General features: G+C 40.1%; 1 protein-coding gene across 1 annotated transcript; it reads right to left on the bottom strand.

Annotated features, from left to right (window-relative positions):
• Positions 1 to 1606: 1606 nt before the first annotated feature.
• LOC124866543 (E3 SUMO-protein ligase ZBED1-like) lies at positions 1607 to 5999 on the bottom strand. Its single transcript, XM_047362371.1, has 2 exons — positions 2724 to 5999; positions 1607 to 2477 (listed from the first exon to the last, which is right to left on the bottom strand). The coding sequence occupies exons 1-2, from the start codon at positions 3963 to 3965 to the stop codon at positions 2301 to 2303; spliced, it is 1419 nt and encodes a 472-aa protein (XP_047218327.1). The 5' UTR covers positions 3966 to 5999; the 3' UTR covers positions 1607 to 2300.
• Positions 6000 to 16746: the final 10747 nt, after the last annotated feature.

Raw genomic sequence — 16746 nt, 5'->3', positions numbered from 1 at the left:
ATGCTGTCAAGTTTGTAGAAACGCTACAGAGATTAGGTCCAGAGAGGTCATAAGTGAAAGCAGCAGCTAGCACTCCATGCAATAAAAAGTGAAAACAAGGGAGCTTTTAGCACTTTAGTCCGCAAAGCCCTTGACAATTGGGAGTCCAATGAGATATTAATATTGCACACACTGATATCAGAATGTCAATAAAGTCATGATATATTGTGCAGCCCTACTATAGATGCTATTAAATTCAATATTAAATATGTCCTCTTTTAAAAGTCCTGGACTTTAAATTTAATCAATTTTCTCTTGGATCTTCAACAATAGCGCAGAAAAACTAAATGCAGAAAAACATAACGTCTCTACAAACTGTACAGTTTATGTTCTCAGCAGCGGTTGAACATTTTAAAAGCTTTAGGCAGAAAAGAGAAGGCATGAGGTTGCACAATATCAGAAAAACATGTAATTGTGTAACTATTGCTGAATATTGCAATCATGGTATCAATTGCAATCAACCCATGTTTTACTGGCTTGTTTTTTTCCGTTCCTTAATCACAATGCCCCCATAACTCTCCGTAGGCGTTAGTATGCCAGCCACAAAAACAAACATCCAGAGTGGGCATTAAGGGGAGTGAAAGTCTATCCAACAGGTAAAATGTGCTATTGGCATGCAAGATTTGCCTGCATGGCAATTTAAATATATCTTACCAAACATTACATTACACCAGTCCTTTGATATTGCATTATTTTACACATGGATATTGCAGTGATAACTGTGATTCGATATATTTGTGCAGCTTTGTGTGTGAGGAATCTCTGACAATGTTAAAAGCACTGTTCCTGCAACAGCTCTGAACCTTGGACAGAGGGTAGACCAATGACCTTTGGAGTTCCTCTCATTATCCTATCTACTATATTGCAGACATGCAGTAGGTCACTACACTCTCCTCCACAACTCTGTACGAAGTTGTGAGGATGCTGGTAGAAAGTGATGCTTGTTTCAACTTCTGCAGAAGGTCCAGTCTCTCCTGGGCCCATTTCATGATCTCAGTGGTGTTTGTTGACCTGGTGAGACCAACAGAGTTTTGCACGCCAATGAAAACTTAATGCTTTCTACTCTCTGTACTGGACGTTGTTTGACTTCCATGATTGTTGAAGTTATAAAAATTAAATATTTTTATTTTCATTTTAATATAGGAGCTTGTCCAAAAGGTACAATAAGAACCCAGCAAAAGTTCTCAGTTGCAACCTTTTTGCCATTTTGTATTTTATAATTAAAACAAGCTGATAGTGGCTGACTCAGTAACTCGGGTAATCTGCTAGCCTGAAGTCAGCTGCGTACTCTAACGGGTATGCTGTTTGTAGCTTGCAAAGTGTAATTTAAAACAGCCTTATCTTTATAAGAGTGATGAGTGGCGCTCCATTAGTTTCACACTAGGGATGCAAATTATCAATTAATGAATTAATCTAAAGTTGATTGATCTTATTGATTGACTAACAATTAATTGAAAACCCAGTTTTCTCTTGTATCAAGGGTATTTCCATTCCATGAAAGGCATTTTATTATGCTTAATTTAAACAAAGAATCACATCATTTTTTAACAATTTATTGTGCCAGCTTTATTAAATACTGACTGAATACACAAAAGTATGGTTTTCCCTCATTATAAGCCAAAACAGGAAACTATTAGGTTACTGAATAGAAAAAAAAGATAAATAGAACAAAATGTAAAACACTAAATCCCATATGAACAGAGATATAAAATTAACATTTAAATTAAAGATTAGCTCAAAAACAAACCATAAAAATAACTTTAAATATCCCTGAGAGATGTGAGAATACAATTAAGAGAACTGGCAACTGAACACTATGCAAGAGCACTTACAGGCTTCCTGAGCTGAAAACAGACATCCCTCAGTATGCTTTGAATGAGGTCTTTGTAGAAATAAACCTAGGCCCAAGTATTTTTGCATAAAAAAAAGCAGCATGTTAACATGTTCTGGTGTGAGTCGTGTGCGCAGCCTGTTTACATTGAGGCCAGCTGCAGAGAATGCACGTTGAGATAAGACTGATGTGCCTGGTATGCACAAGTATCGTCGTGCCAAGGCTGCCAGCCTTGGAAACCTTCTTTCATTGACCTTCCACCATTCTGTGGGACTGGAATCAAGAGGTCGCTGAGGATCTTTCAGATAGCAGTGTGCTTCTTTCTCTGCGTCATCATTGAGGGAAGTGGAATAGTTTTCACCCAAGAGTAATAGCATTGCAGAAGTGCGCCCTGAACTGCAGCATCCTGAAGAGTCATACCTCTGGCCTCCTACTGTGGGGTTGTAATATCTTCTGACTTGGAGCTCACATGTTCTGCTAGATCCAGTTCAAGCAGGTTAGAATTAGCAGAAATCGTCCATGGAGGGGAAAGGAAGGCCAGGTTCTTGTACCAAGGGTCTAGCATTGTTGCCAGCATAGGTGGTGTTATGATTTCGACAGATTCAATCTGTTTTAAACAAACCAAACAAATATTTATTATGATTACCATTAAGCTAGCATCACATTTTTATGTATTTAAGTTTCACACTGAAACTACAGTCAAGTACATCTTTACTCTGTGACTGTAGAAATGTGTCTAAACATTGATTTTAATTACAACTAACTCAACAATAATAATAAATAGCATTATGGGTAACAGATCAACAAGCTTTTTTTAACTCACATTTATTACATAAATTATTATAAAGCCTACCTTCAACCTTTCACCAAGTGAGGACTTCACTTTAGATTTGAACTCTGCCGCTTTGCTGCTGTCTCTGTCCAACACCTTGAGATGAGTGTTGATGAGGCTGAAGGTGATAGGGAATATGTTGGATGCAGACGCCTCACTCTCAATAGACATGATGGTAGTTGCACACTTGAGTGCCTCCAGCACAGGTGTCACGTCCTCCATCAGTTGCCAGTACTCGTCTCTACACTCCAGCATCCTTGCATCTGAAAGTTTTGTCACAGAGCGGTCCGGTAGCACAGCAGACATGGCCCATCTCTGTTCCAGAAGTCTTTGAAAGATGTCACAAACTGAGTTCCACCTGGTTTTACAGGACTGAATTACACAATGACCTGGTAACTGCAGTTGTTTTTGCTTCGCTTCCAGGGCTTTGGTAGCGGGAGCGCTGTGGTTGAAATGTTTTACCAGTCTGCTGGCAGCTACAATGATCCGGCTTACACCAGTAGCGGTGAATCTATAATTGACAGCCAAATGCAAAATATGTGCAAAGCATGGAACTGAACTCCAACCTACTCTGGTGGGGTTGTTTGCGGAGACAATGTTTCGTGTATTGTCGTGGATGCAGGCTACAATGTGACCTCTGAGACCCCACGACTCCACTGCTTGATTTAACCTGTTTGCTAAATTGTCAGCTTTATGTCGCTCCAACATACTGTTTGTGAGGAGGACAGCAGAATTTACTTTCCAATCCGTGTCAATGAAGTGAACAGTTACTGTGATGTGGCTCTCTGTTGTCAGGGCAGTCCAACAGTCGGTGGTGAGAGCAACACTTTGTGCTCTTATCTGTACCTTCAAGTCAGCTGCCTTCTTTTTGTAGCGCGCCTCTAAACGGGTGGTTATGGTTGCTCTCGAAGAAATGTTAAAGCTTGGCTCCATTAAGTGCATTAAGTTACGAAGGCCCTTACCATCAACCATGCTTATTGGCATCAGGTCTTTCTCCATCATGTTACAGATTCTTTGCGTAATGTCCTCCGCTTTTCTGTCGTTGCATACTTGCCTTTGAAGCGCATCTGTAATTTGTCGTTGAGTAGTTGAAGCCCCTCCGCCATGTAGCATGGCTGAATGAGCGCTATTAAGGTGGTAATTTAGGGAGCTTCTCGAGTGTTTATATTTCAAAACCGAACCGCACAAAATGCATTTTGCATCGTTGTCATTATTAACCAGAGAAAAATAATCCCACACTGGACTCTGTTTGGACCGTCTCATTGCTGCTGTTGTGTGATGCCTCCCCCATTAGAGAGCCTTCTATACAAATATCAACTGGCTCAGCATAAGGGTGACCGGCGCCCTCTTCGGGGTGGCGACCACACTGAGAGAATGCCTGTCCAAGCGCAGGTTATCAGTTAATCGGACGGAACTAATTTTAATCTAATAAACCATTAATCGACAATTAATCGTAAATCAATTATTTGTTTTCATCCCTATTTCACACCATTATTATCTGTCTTTTGTGCAATCATAAACATTTCCAACCAGCCAAATTTGTCTTTCTTGAAGCCAATTGAAAAGTGAAACAGCACCATTATTCTACACTCCATACGGCTGGAGAAAACTCGTGTCACACCCAGCACTTTCTCTGGCATCTCCGTAAAGGGACTTTGAACAACAGTGACGATATAACAGGATTTTGAAACCATACCTTCTTAAAACCTTTGTATACCTCGACACCAGTAACCATCCCATGGCTAATTTCCGTGCATACATCAATGTCAGTGAGTACCCAATACATCAAAGAAGCAAAAATGCCAATCTTAGTGGAAAGCCTGCAACATCTTGGTAACACCACAAGCAAATGAGAAGCTAACAACAAAGACAACATGATATTTTCCAGGAGAATAGAAACACTACTCGAGCTGTGGTGATGGGCACTGTTTTGGAAGAATAAGGTCAGCTTTTGTTTGACGGGCCAAGGGGATTCCAGCAATTCCAGTCTTAACAAGAGCTAAGTTGAGTGTTTATTGTGAACATCAGCAGGGAATTCAGCTTTCACCCTCGCAGGCAAACCAAAAAACCAAGCCATGAGACAGGGATCGTTGATGAACGAGTACCTGGAAGCTTCAATTCTATAGTAAATACAGTGTAATTATAAGGCTGACACAGAGCGTATCCTCCATCATCATTAAATTAGAGGGTTTGTGAAGATGAGAAATTGGCTGGGTTCAGCTTGGAGCCAGCAGAATCCTCATGGAAATTTACAGTCCTTAAAATGGGAGGCCTTCTCCTCTTTCATTTGTGTCTAGTACTGGAGATAAATATATATTCTGTCTGGGGCGGTCTCATGGGTGAGCCTAACTTTTGCTGGGAGGGACATAAAGATCAGACTAATATGCTTCAGTTGAATGGAAACAAGTTTAACAACTCGGATGCAGCGAGGACACCACTGTGTCAGAGAGTCAAAGCAAAATCATTGTGTTCCACACACTCTCTAACACAATGGTAATGGTTAAAGGCATCAGCTAAAATTACAGGAGGCAATGATGTCTTATTTTTAGATGAAGGATTAAAAACTCCTTATACTTCTGACTTTGCTACAATAAAGAATTAGGTTTGAGGAAGAACACCACTGTTTGAAAACTAGAAATACACTTTTATAGCTTTCTAGTTCAATGCTTTTATCAGACTACATACAGCGCTTTACAAAGGTATACGTAACCCCTGAACCTTTTTTTTGTGTTTATGCCACTTTTCAACGACAGACTTCAGTTGATTTTACTGGGATTTTATGTAATGTACTAACACAAGCTAGTGTATCCTTGTGAAGTGGAAGCAAAATGATGAAAGTCAATACTTTGTAGGTGTATGCATCTACCAGCTTTGCACTGCAGATTGGATTTAGGTCTGGACTTTGACTGAACCATTCTAACACATTCCACTATAGCTCCAGGTGGTTAGTTTCCAGTATCCTAGTGTCTTTTGCTGGTGGGGATAGTTTGTTCAAGTGCAGTGTTGGTTTTCCTCCACACAGTGTTTGCTATGTAGGCCAAAAGGTTCAGTGTCGGTAGCATCCGACCACAGCACCTTCTTTCACATGTGCATTGTGTCCTCTACATGTCTTGTAGCAAACTGCAAACATGACTTCTTAAGGCTCTCCTTCAGCAATGGTTTTCCTCTTACCACTCATTCATAAAGACCTGACTAATGAAGTACACAAGTAATAGCTGTCCTCTCAACATGTTCTCCAGTGTGAGCTGTGGATCTCTGCAGCTCCTCCTGTGTTACCATTCACTTTTTGGCTACTGTTAAATAAAGCTCCCCTTGAAAGGCCTGTAAGTTTATGAAGAGCGCCATGCCGTTGTAGGTTTAGACTTCTGCTATTCTATTTTAAATTTTGGATGGTGAATTGAATAGTGCTCCAAGAAAGGTCCAATGCTTGGGGTATTGTTTTATAACCCGATGAGGGCTACATGATATTAGGATATGTAATAATATTGGTGGATGTTACAATAATTTGAGTTGCGATAAATAAATAAATAATTAAAAATTGTTTAAGTCCACAGATAATGAGTAGTCCATCTGGTCACTGGAAGAGAGTGCATTGGATATTTCCATCTCAACAACGGTTTGTTAAAAACATCACATCTGGCCGATATCTGCTGTTTTGGCATCTAAACAGGATCTTTTTACATTACCACCTCTTTAATGCCTTTTATGTTGCATTAAACAAGTGTCACTAAAGTGTCAGAGTAAAGCGGGGATAAACATATATTATATGTTAAAAAAATACACACCAAAAACATGCATCCATTTCCTCTCCCTTCATAATAATGTGCTACGTTATATTAATCTAGCAAATAAAGTCCCACTAGAATACTCTGAAGCAGTTATGATGTGACAAAATGTGAAAAAGTTCAAAGGATACAGATGGTTTTGCTAGGCAATGTATAATATATTTAAATCACTGAGGGACTTTTTAAAAGCTAAGTTGTCATAAATTCTTTATTGTGATGTGCATTAAAAAAACCTCTCTGTCCACTTGGCTGCTAAAGTCCCTATGACCAAAATACTCAATAATTGTGACCCTCTAAAGAGTTTCTTCTGTAGTCACCAGACTGGAACTCACACACAAAGTTTCCTCAAACGGATTTCCCTCTGACACAGACAAGTTCAAATTTAGCTATCAGAAGTGGAATCATACTATTAACACAACACACCCATGTAGTAAGACATTTCTGGATGAAGTCATAAAAGATCTATTTCATTCTTTTAAGATGTTACTACTATCATGGAAACAGACTCAGGTATACACGCCTGCGCCGTGGCATGAAATGTTTACCAGACTCTGAAAAAAACACCCTAAAATAGGTGTCTTTTTAAGCTGAAATATTCATGTAAGATGTGTCGCAGCGTTATCAGTGTGGCTGCTGCTGCAGGTATTAAAAAAATTCAGCATCACATTTCAGCATAGTGATAAACAATTAGGTTCGCGATCATTAAAGGAATTTAGAAACTATGTGAAACACATAAAAGCAGATGCGGAAAATAAGATGATGAAAGGGACCGCCTTAAGGAAACTTTCAGTCTCATTTTAAGAAGACAGCAGATGGGCCTCACAGCAGTGGTTTGGACTCTGACTCGGGCAAAGAGGGACAAAGTCCAAGGAAGTGACAGAGGACTTGAGGAAGATGTGGTTTGTGTTGCAAATTCAAGGGGAACTTCAAGGGGAGCCAGGGGGCGGCCATGTTAATGTCCCTGGTCCCTTTGAACATGTTTAAGTAGATGAGGTCAAGCGGGTGTAAATGAATCAGGAGGGGCTCTGTTTTCCCTTGCACATGTGTGCAGACCAGCTTATGAGCATGAATTAGAAAGAAGTGAAATCACCGGTTGCAGTTTGCTTTAAAACAGTTATATAGGGACAATGTGGAATACAGCACTTTGCAAACATATACGTACAAATCCCTTGAACCATTACAATTACAAACTTCAACGTATTCCTATTTGGATTTTATATGATAGACCAACAAAATGTTGTGCATAAGTAAAAGTGAAAGAAAAGTATACATTTTATTACAAGCAAGTCAGAAAAGTGTGGTGTGTATTTATATTAAGCCAGATTTCCTCAGACAGCTCTAAATGAAATCTAAAACTAACAACTGCCTTCACAAGTCAACTAATTTACCCCTATGTAAAACGTAATTGACACTGGTGAACAAACAGCATTATGAAGATCAAGCAACACATCAGACTGGTCAGGGGTAAGGTTGTGGAGAAGAGTAAAGCAGGGATATGTTATTATATTCCAAGCTTTATAAATGTCACAGAGTACTGTTCATTCCATCATCCCCAGTATGACACAACTGCAAACCTACTAAGACATGGCCGTTTACTTAAACTGACAGAGAAGTAGCCGAGATGCTCATGGTAACTCTGGAGGTGCTGCAGAAATCCACAGCTCAGACAGGATATTGTTATTAATTTGTTGACAGTACCACTATTACAGAGCTATGCACTCAGCAAAGCAAGGCAAGTTTATTTATATAGCACATTTCAGTAGCAAGACAATTCAAAGTGTTGTTCATGAGGGAAAAAAAATTATAATAATAAACATAATAGGCAAAATACATTACAGTGACATAAATGTAATTAAAAAATAAAGAGAATAGAATGATGGATAAGAAAATGAAAGGAAAGTTGGGCTGAATACTTTAATAATGTTTGGATGGCAGAGTCAAAGGCCACTCTAACCAAATACGTTTTTAATCTTGATTTGAAGCAACTTAGGGTTTCGGTGCTTTTCCAGTTTTCCGGGAGTTTATTCCAGATTAGTGGAGCATAAGATCTAAAAGCTGCTTCATTTGGTTCTGGTTCTGGGTATGCAGAGTAGATTTGAGCCAGAAGACCTGGGTGGCCTCTGAGTGGTTGATACACTGACAACAAGTCTGTAATGTATTTTGGTGCCTGTCCATTCAGTGATTTATAGGCTAACAGAAGTATTTTAAAGTCTATTCTCTGAGCTACAGGGAGCCAGTGTAGGGACTTTAGAACCGGGGTGATGTGGTCCACTTTCTTAGTTCTAGTGGGGACGCGGGCAGCAGCGTTCTGGATCAACTGCAGCTGTCTGATCCACTTTTTAGGCAGACCTGTGAAGACACCGTTGCAGTAATCAATTCTACTAAAGATGAACGCATGAATTCGTTTTTCAAGGTCCTGTTGAGACATTAGTCCTTTAATCCTAGAGATGTTCTTTAGGTGATAGAAGGCCGACTTTGTTGCTGTCTTTATGTGCATCTGAAGGTTCAGGTCTGAGTCCATCACTACACCCAGGTTTCGAACCTGATTGGTGGCATCTAGCTTTATTAACTGAAGCTGTGTGCTAACGTTTAAACGCTCTTCCTTTTGTCCAAAGATTGTTACTTTAGTTTTGCTTTGATTCAGCTGAATAAAACTCTGGCACATCCAAGCATTGATTTCTTCTAAATATTTACCAAGCGCTTGAATGGGTTCGTAGTCACCTGGTGACATCGTAATGTATAGCTGTGTGTCGTCTGCATAGTTATGATAACTTATGTTGTTGTTTGTTATAATCTTAGTTAGGGGGAGCATGTAGATATTGAGGGGCCCCAAGATGGACCCTTGGGGAACGCCACATGTGATTTTTGTGGTCTCTGAGTTAAAGTTACCTACTGACACAAAGCAATGTGACCTTTATGGAACACTAGAAGGAAGAAATCCATCCTCTTTCACAGCATGCCACAAGCCATGTAAGGGACACAGCAAACCCAGGGAAGAAGGTGTTCTAGTCAGATGAGACCAACACTCATCACAGAACAAACCCTTCCCACAATGAAACATGGTAGTGGCAGCATCATGCTGCGGGAATGCTTTTCTTCTGCAGCAACAGGGAAGCGGGTCAATGACGATGGGAAAATGGATGAAAACCATCTTGGCAAAAAAAACTTGAGACTGCGGTGGGGGTTCACCTCCCAACAGGGCAAAACCATAAACACATAGACAATGCTACAACTAAACAATTTAGATGAAAAAAATCTATTTATAGATTAGAATTTCCCAGTCAAGTTCAGTCCTGAATTACAATTAACATGTGGAAATTGTGGAAAATGATCACATATCCATGCGCTTGAGCTTGCAAAATAAAAACAGCCAAAGCAGGGCTTTTTTATTGTTGCAAAAAAAAACTGAAAACCTGTAATAATTTTCCTTCTCTTTAACAATTCTACACTGTGTTGTATTAGTCCATTACATAAAATCATGTTCAAAGTTTCTGATTGTGAGATGAACGTGTTCCTTTTACGAGACACAGCATGCCTATGCTTTCAATGACATTATGGCAATCTTATTGTGTTTAATAAAGGCCTTATCAGCATACGGCCATTGTAATTATTCCTAAGTACACTGTAGAGGCTAGGCAGTCCCAGTAATCACCATTACATCTTTCTATAAAAATAATTTAATGTCACATTACCATTGGATAGATTGATAATCGCACAGTTAACCTGATTCAGTTCCGTTTCTCCTAAGGAAGCTCGTCCTATGACATCGGACGTCTCTTATATACCCTAAAATATGAAAAACTGTCTCGATATTTATCTTCTGACAGGCATACTTTCACGGGCACTTTTTAGCCTTATTCGTGTGGTGTTTGTTCAGACTTATCAAGAGGACATCTCTGAGTTAACAGAATCATGACAAGTTTCCTCACAGGCCCAGCAGAACCAAGCCCAGCAGAGCGGGCTCGGTCCGAGCAGCGGGGATGTCATGGCTACCGAGCAACAAGTTAAAGCCCAGCGCCCCGCAGCCATTCGCCAACTGTCCTCTCAGTGTTAAACACCAGAGAAACAAACAAAGCGACGAGCAAGCCAGTCTCCATTCATCTCACATTTAACACGCTAAATTAAGCTGGAAACTTGCTGCTCTCCTACCTCAGGCAGCTGAAGCTCAGTCAGTGTGAAGAGGCTTTAAACGCATAATAATCCTCCCAATACAGGCCCGCAGTCAAGAGTTTGGATCTGGACCGAAACGACCCGGTTTAACAACAGGAATTAGAACCACGGTGTAAGTTTTCTTCCCAATATGTCCCCGTTGACGAACAGGACGGCTTCCCAGCAGTTGTTAGTGTTTCCCAGGACAACTCGATGGGAGGAGTCTACCCGGGATATCTTCTTGGAGTTTAGTTGCAGTTGTACAGGAAGTCAATTTCCAATGCTTATACACGTCTAAATGATTCCACTGTGGTAAACAAGCAAGACGAAGACAAACTTTAGAAAACTACGTCATTCCAACATCTCGCGCTCGTTACCAACTTTCCTCACGAACTGGCTTGCGAAAATGTAACATCCTGTCCTTTCACAATGAAGCAATTGCAATAGATTATTACGCAAGTATCACATCATATATATACTAAATAATAAAAACAATGGCGAAGTAATAATGGTCTCTTGACTGCAAAAAGTTTGAAATCCAAAAAGCTAAACAAAACTTTTGAGTACCGCTTTTATTTTGAAGGTCAAACCGTAAACCACAAAAATCTGGACACAGTCAGCCCATCAGCTGATGCATTACAGCGCAAATAAAAAAAAAAGAAAAGAAAAAAGTGGATACACAAAAGGACAGTTGTTGCACAGTTTTCTCAGCTTTTGTCATATAGCGGTCGTGACAACACCTCTGAGCAGTTTCCATTAACTTCCCCACATTCCTCCAACACTGCTACTGACAGCTACTGTTATTTGTTCTTAAAGTAGTGAAGACAGTCAGGGCCATCTGCAGGAAGTTATGAGAAGGGTGGAAAGAAGTGGGCCACTGCCACCTCATGAGGTGGCACATCAAGACCCATCAAGGCCATTAACAATTCTAAAGTTTCATTATGCTGTAGCTGTGAGAGAAAAGCGTAATCAGAAGTTTCACTATAATGGATGATTTTACAAAACAATTTTCGGGTTCTGTCTTGAGAGCACTTTGTCAGCAGGAAAATGACTTAATACACTCATTGCAAGCTACATGACACTAACATGACACTCCACATTGTGGTGTCCACAATGGGTGGAAATACGTTGTTTTATAAGCGATTCCTTTGGGACCCTAGAGAGACATAGCAGGATCTGTCATGACTTGGTCACTGTTACACAAGTAAGGCGGACCCCTTATAATTTTAATGCGAATCGAGTGCTTCAGAATCTGTGTTGAAATCTGTCAAAAGCTGCACATCCAACACTCATTGGGCCAGCTGATCATTCTTGTGCCTCTTGGGACATTATCAACCCAAATATACACAGAGCAGAATTAGCAGCTTTTTTAATCAAGTGTGCTGCTCAGTAATATGTCTTGTTATTTATTGATAGCATTCCATAAGTCATTACTGTTATGTTGGACAAGAAATTGTATTTTGCATGCAGAGTTATTGGCTTTTGTTGGGTAGTTAGGATATTTGCGCACAAGAGGGCAGTGTAGAAGTAATAGGCGTGGTTACCTTGTCCTCAGGTAGAGTGAGAGAGGCTTGATTACTGAGTGTTTGGCAACCACAGAGATGCTTTGTATGATTTTACTTACTTTGTAAATTATTCAGAGGAATGTCAATTTATTTCTTTGATTTGACCATTTTTCTTCTGTAGGATTGTGTGCAAGGATTCGAAGTTAATGCAGGTAACTTTATTGTTTAAGGTTATCAACCTATGACTCATCAAGCAACTGGAGAAAAGAAAAAGACAAAATGAGTGGAGTTGTCCAGCGTCCTCCGTTGGGTGCCATGCCTAGTCGAGTTTAGGCAGAGAGAAAATAATTGGACATTTACCCACCAGTGTTTCTTTTCTTGTCAGTGTACATTTATCAAACACATTTGGGTGTTTATAATGCAAAACTGCTGTCTTACTGTGACTCCATGCCATGCAGAAGAACAAACTGTTTGCCTTAAACTGCCCTCTGCTGGCTCTAAAGTTCCTCCACAAAGATTTCTGTAAACAAGGGCCCATTTTGCTTTATGAAACGCTCCAACAAAGCGGTTTGACATTTATTGCAAATTGAAACATTAAATATAGGAAAACCAAGATCAGACAGAACACTGTTCTACCCAAGGAGGAAAAAACAAACTTACAAAACAGCCCTCAGTGCCTCTGTCTCTTTGAGACCCCTGAAATGCGATTTGCATGTTTTCTGTCGACAGGAGAAACCCGTGACAAAAGCTGAGGCCTTGTGGATTTATTGAATGCGGATTCCCAGTGGATGCAGCTTAGGAAAAAAAAAACATAACATGGATTGATTTTTTTAAGATATTTGTACTGTATCTGCTCAAAGCAGGGTATGTTGAAAAAGATGGCATACTTGTTCAAATCTTTGCTTCCATGCAGAAGTTATTTTGAAGGTTAGAAAAAGCAATACATTCAAAATTAATAAATGTCATTCAAAGTTAAGCATCTCAAAATCATTTAAATACTGTGAAAAAATAGTGTTTTATTATTAAAAACATTGTAATAATTTTTTTTAAGAAAGGGGAAGTCACACTTCGAATTTCTTTTTTATCTGCTGCTGATCCTCGGAGAGGCACAGAAGTCTGGCTTGGCCAGCACCTAAAACACATTGGACTCTATTTTATAAATTTATGAACTCATTGATGGTTACCTATTTATGAAACCAGGCTTATCTGTGAGAGTCAGGCAAAATAAAAAACGCAAAAAATCTGATTCCCTCTTTTCGTAGTGCAGATTCTATGCTGCTGTGGACCACACTGAAGATTAAAGTTTCACTGATAAATCACTACACTACAGCTTTTCTTTCCCACTGGCAAATGTTTGTTGGAGGTGAAAATAATCATAAATTTGCTTTATTACCCAGCGGACGGTTCAGCAGTGGCTTTCAGGACATACAGGACCTCCATTAAGACTGATGGATGGAGTGGTATAAAATAAACATCAGTCTGTTTTTAGGCGTCTTCTAGGAATCCTTTGCAATTTCTTCATCATATTGGTGCATGCACAAAATAATAGTATTGATGTTTTTATAGAGGTGCTTTTAGCTTTCACGTCCTGGACTTCATAGTTTGCAGATGTGTTTATGACGAATCATGAGATAGAGGTGACACAGTATGTTTCATTCAAACTTTAGCAGCTAAAACCTTGATCTCCTTACAGATTTCTTTTGTTTTTAGCTGTTTGTCAAAAAAGTTTGGAAAAAGCTGTCCAAACTAATCTAGCCCACTGTCAAAAAGGCAAAAACCTCCCCCGATTAACCACATTTTCTGGAAAACTGCATTCAGTTTAACAAGCCTTATATTAAGCCTTATATCAGACTGATTACTGCCAGCCCTTTGCAATGATAAAATTGCTTTAAAAGAACCCATCTAACAGCATAAAGTAGGCTAAAAGATCTCAAAGAGTAACACATGCCCTGATATAGAAATTAGAAATTCAAGAACAAATGAGGAACAAAGTCATTGCCATTTATCGGTTTGGAAAGGCTTAAAAAACATTTCTATAGCTTTAGGACTGCAGCACACCAGAGGGAGAACCAGTATCTAAGAATGGAGAAAAGATGTAAGAGTGGTGAACCTCCCAGGAATGACCAGTAATGCTCCAAACATTGACAAATCATCCAGGACCAACCCAGAACAACATCTGCAACACTGCAGGCCTAACCTTTCTCAGTTTAGATCAGTGTTCATGTTTCAACTATAAGAAAGAGAGACTTGGCAGAAATGACATTTATTGGAGAGTTGAAAACCACTGCTGACGAAAAGGAACACAAAGACCAACCTGACATTTCCCATAAAAAATCTTAACGCTCCCCAAGACCCCTTGGGAATTAATCTGCGCATTGACAAGACAAGAGTGGAACCTTTTGGAAGGTGTATGTCCTGTAACATCTGGCATTAAGCTGACACAGGATTTCAGAAAACACAATTCCAACAGTCAAGCATGGTTGTGGTAGTGTGATGGTCTGGTCTGGGACTCCTTTGCTGCTTTATAGTGTGGACCACTCACATTAATGGATGAAACCATGAATTATTCACACTATCAGAAAAATCCTAAAATACCCAATCATCCAAAGTACATCAGCAAGTTCTCCTCTGGCTGGCTGTAAAGAAACAAACAAAAACAAGATTTTAGAGTGGCCTAGTCAAAGTCCGGACTTAAATTTGATTGAGATGCTGTGGCTTCACCCTAAACAGGTTGTTAAAGCAGTTAAACCATCCAGTGTGGCAGAATTATTCTGCAAAGAAGAATGAACCACAATTATTCCACAGTAAGACTGAAAGCCAGTTTTCACAAACCTAGAAAGGGGGGAATATGCTTTCACAGAAATGTTATAGTTCCTTAAAACTTATCTTTCTGAGGCACCAGCTAGTGTCTGCCAACTCATCTAAGACATGCAGACATCAAATGCACACCAGGAGTACTATTTCTATCTTTATATCTACAGCTGCAGCAAAGAAAAGTTGTTTTACAGGCACCGCAGGCATCGAGGCCCTCACCCCATCAGCATCAGAGCCTCCCTTCTCGACAACCAGCTGAGGGTTAGATAAATGCCAGGTGGTACTGAAAAAGGTCCCCATTCACGTCCACGCTGAGCCGCACTTAGAGAATATATTGCAGTCTAGAGGAAGAGCAGAGGGACTAGAGAGGAATGATGAAGCGGGGCGGAATGCTGACTGGCAGAGCATGAGCGAGATGGGGTAACAAGCAAGACATAAAGGACATAGCCGCCTTTGTGTGGGGATAAAAGGAGGTCTTGTAAGTTGGAGGCCTTGGATGGAAGAGATGGACCCCCCCCCCCTACCCACCCACACAGAGTAAACAAAAACCGGCAAATTGAAAGTGGAGAGCGATGGTGGCTGGGATACAGAATGAGCAAGAAGCACATCATTTGGTTGAAGTACTTTCAGGATAAACTGCATCACAGAGTGGATGTTTCTTACACTCAGCAGTCCTGTTCACATGCTTTTTTCGCTCAGCACAGGTGGTGACTATTTTGTTGTTTCCTTACCTTTCCAACATTTCTGTTTGACAAATAATAATCTAAAAGCTGTGGAAGGCGTGCATATTCAGGCCCCTTTACTCTGATACCACAAAATATTCAGTAAACCACCTGTGTGTAATATAATATATGAATATAATACAAATAATATTTATATAAATCCAGATGTTCTTTGTCAACTTCAGTTGTTTGTTAGAAAACATTAGTTCACAGGATCATGAAGACCAAGGAGCACACCAGATAGGTCAGAAAAAAAGCTGTGGAGGTGTTTAAAACTGGATTAAGTTATAAAACATTATCCTAAGCACTGTTCCATATGTCACAACTGAAACTAACAAAACATCCACACAAAGTGACAAAAAGTGACAGGCTGGAAGAGGACAACGTCAATCATTAAAGCAGCCAATAGGCCCATGGTACCTCTTGGGGAGCTGCAGATGTTGGGAGAATCTTTTGAGGGGACAACGGTTTGTAAAACTTTGGTTGAAAGACAGCTGTAAGAACCTCCACTAGCAGTTTGCCACATAACCTGGTGGGGACATGCGTAAGAAGGTGCTCTCATCATATGAGACCAAACCTGATCCTTTCGGCCAGTATTTAAACCGGTATGTGTGGAGGAAAACACTGCACATAACACATCATCCTTAAGTGAAAACATGATGATGACAGCATCATGCTGTGGGAATACTTATCTGCAATGACAGGGGAACTGTCTGTGAAATCAAACTGTCCACTTAGGAAGCAACACTGATTGACAATCAATTTCACAGCTGTTGTGTAAATTGAATAGACAACAGGGGAAAATCTTTGGCGATTAGCAAGAAACACTCAATAAAGAAGTGGTTCTGCAGGTGGGGACCACAGACCACTTCTCAGTATCTATGCTTTCTGGCTGATGTTTTGGTCACTTTTGAATGTTGGTGGTGCTTTCACACTCGTGGTAGCATGAGACGGACTCTACAACCCACACAAGTGGCTCAGGTAGTGCAGCTCATCCAGGATGGCATATCAATGCGAGCTGTGGCAAGAAGGTTTCCTGTGTCTGTCAGCGTAGTGTCCAGAGCCTGGA

The sequence above is a fragment of the Girardinichthys multiradiatus genome, chromosome 4 (assembly GCF_021462225.1).
Source record: "Girardinichthys multiradiatus isolate DD_20200921_A chromosome 4, DD_fGirMul_XY1, whole genome shotgun sequence".
Classification (NCBI taxonomy): domain Eukaryota; kingdom Metazoa; phylum Chordata; class Actinopteri; order Cyprinodontiformes; family Goodeidae; genus Girardinichthys; species Girardinichthys multiradiatus.
The sequence above is the reverse complement of the archived record's forward strand: the minus strand, read 5'-3'. Positions and strand labels throughout refer to the sequence as shown.

Bases quoted from the DNA above. Each gene is read 5' to 3' on its own strand.
- LOC124866543 (XM_047362371.1), bottom strand. From the start codon at position 3,965: ATGAGACGGTCCAAACAGAGTCCAGTGTGGGATTATTTTTCTCTGGTT. The intron at 2,478-2,723 runs GTAGGCTTTATA...TGTTTAAAACAG, and splicing joins CACTTGGTGAAAGGTTGAAG to ATTGAATCTGTCGAAATCAT.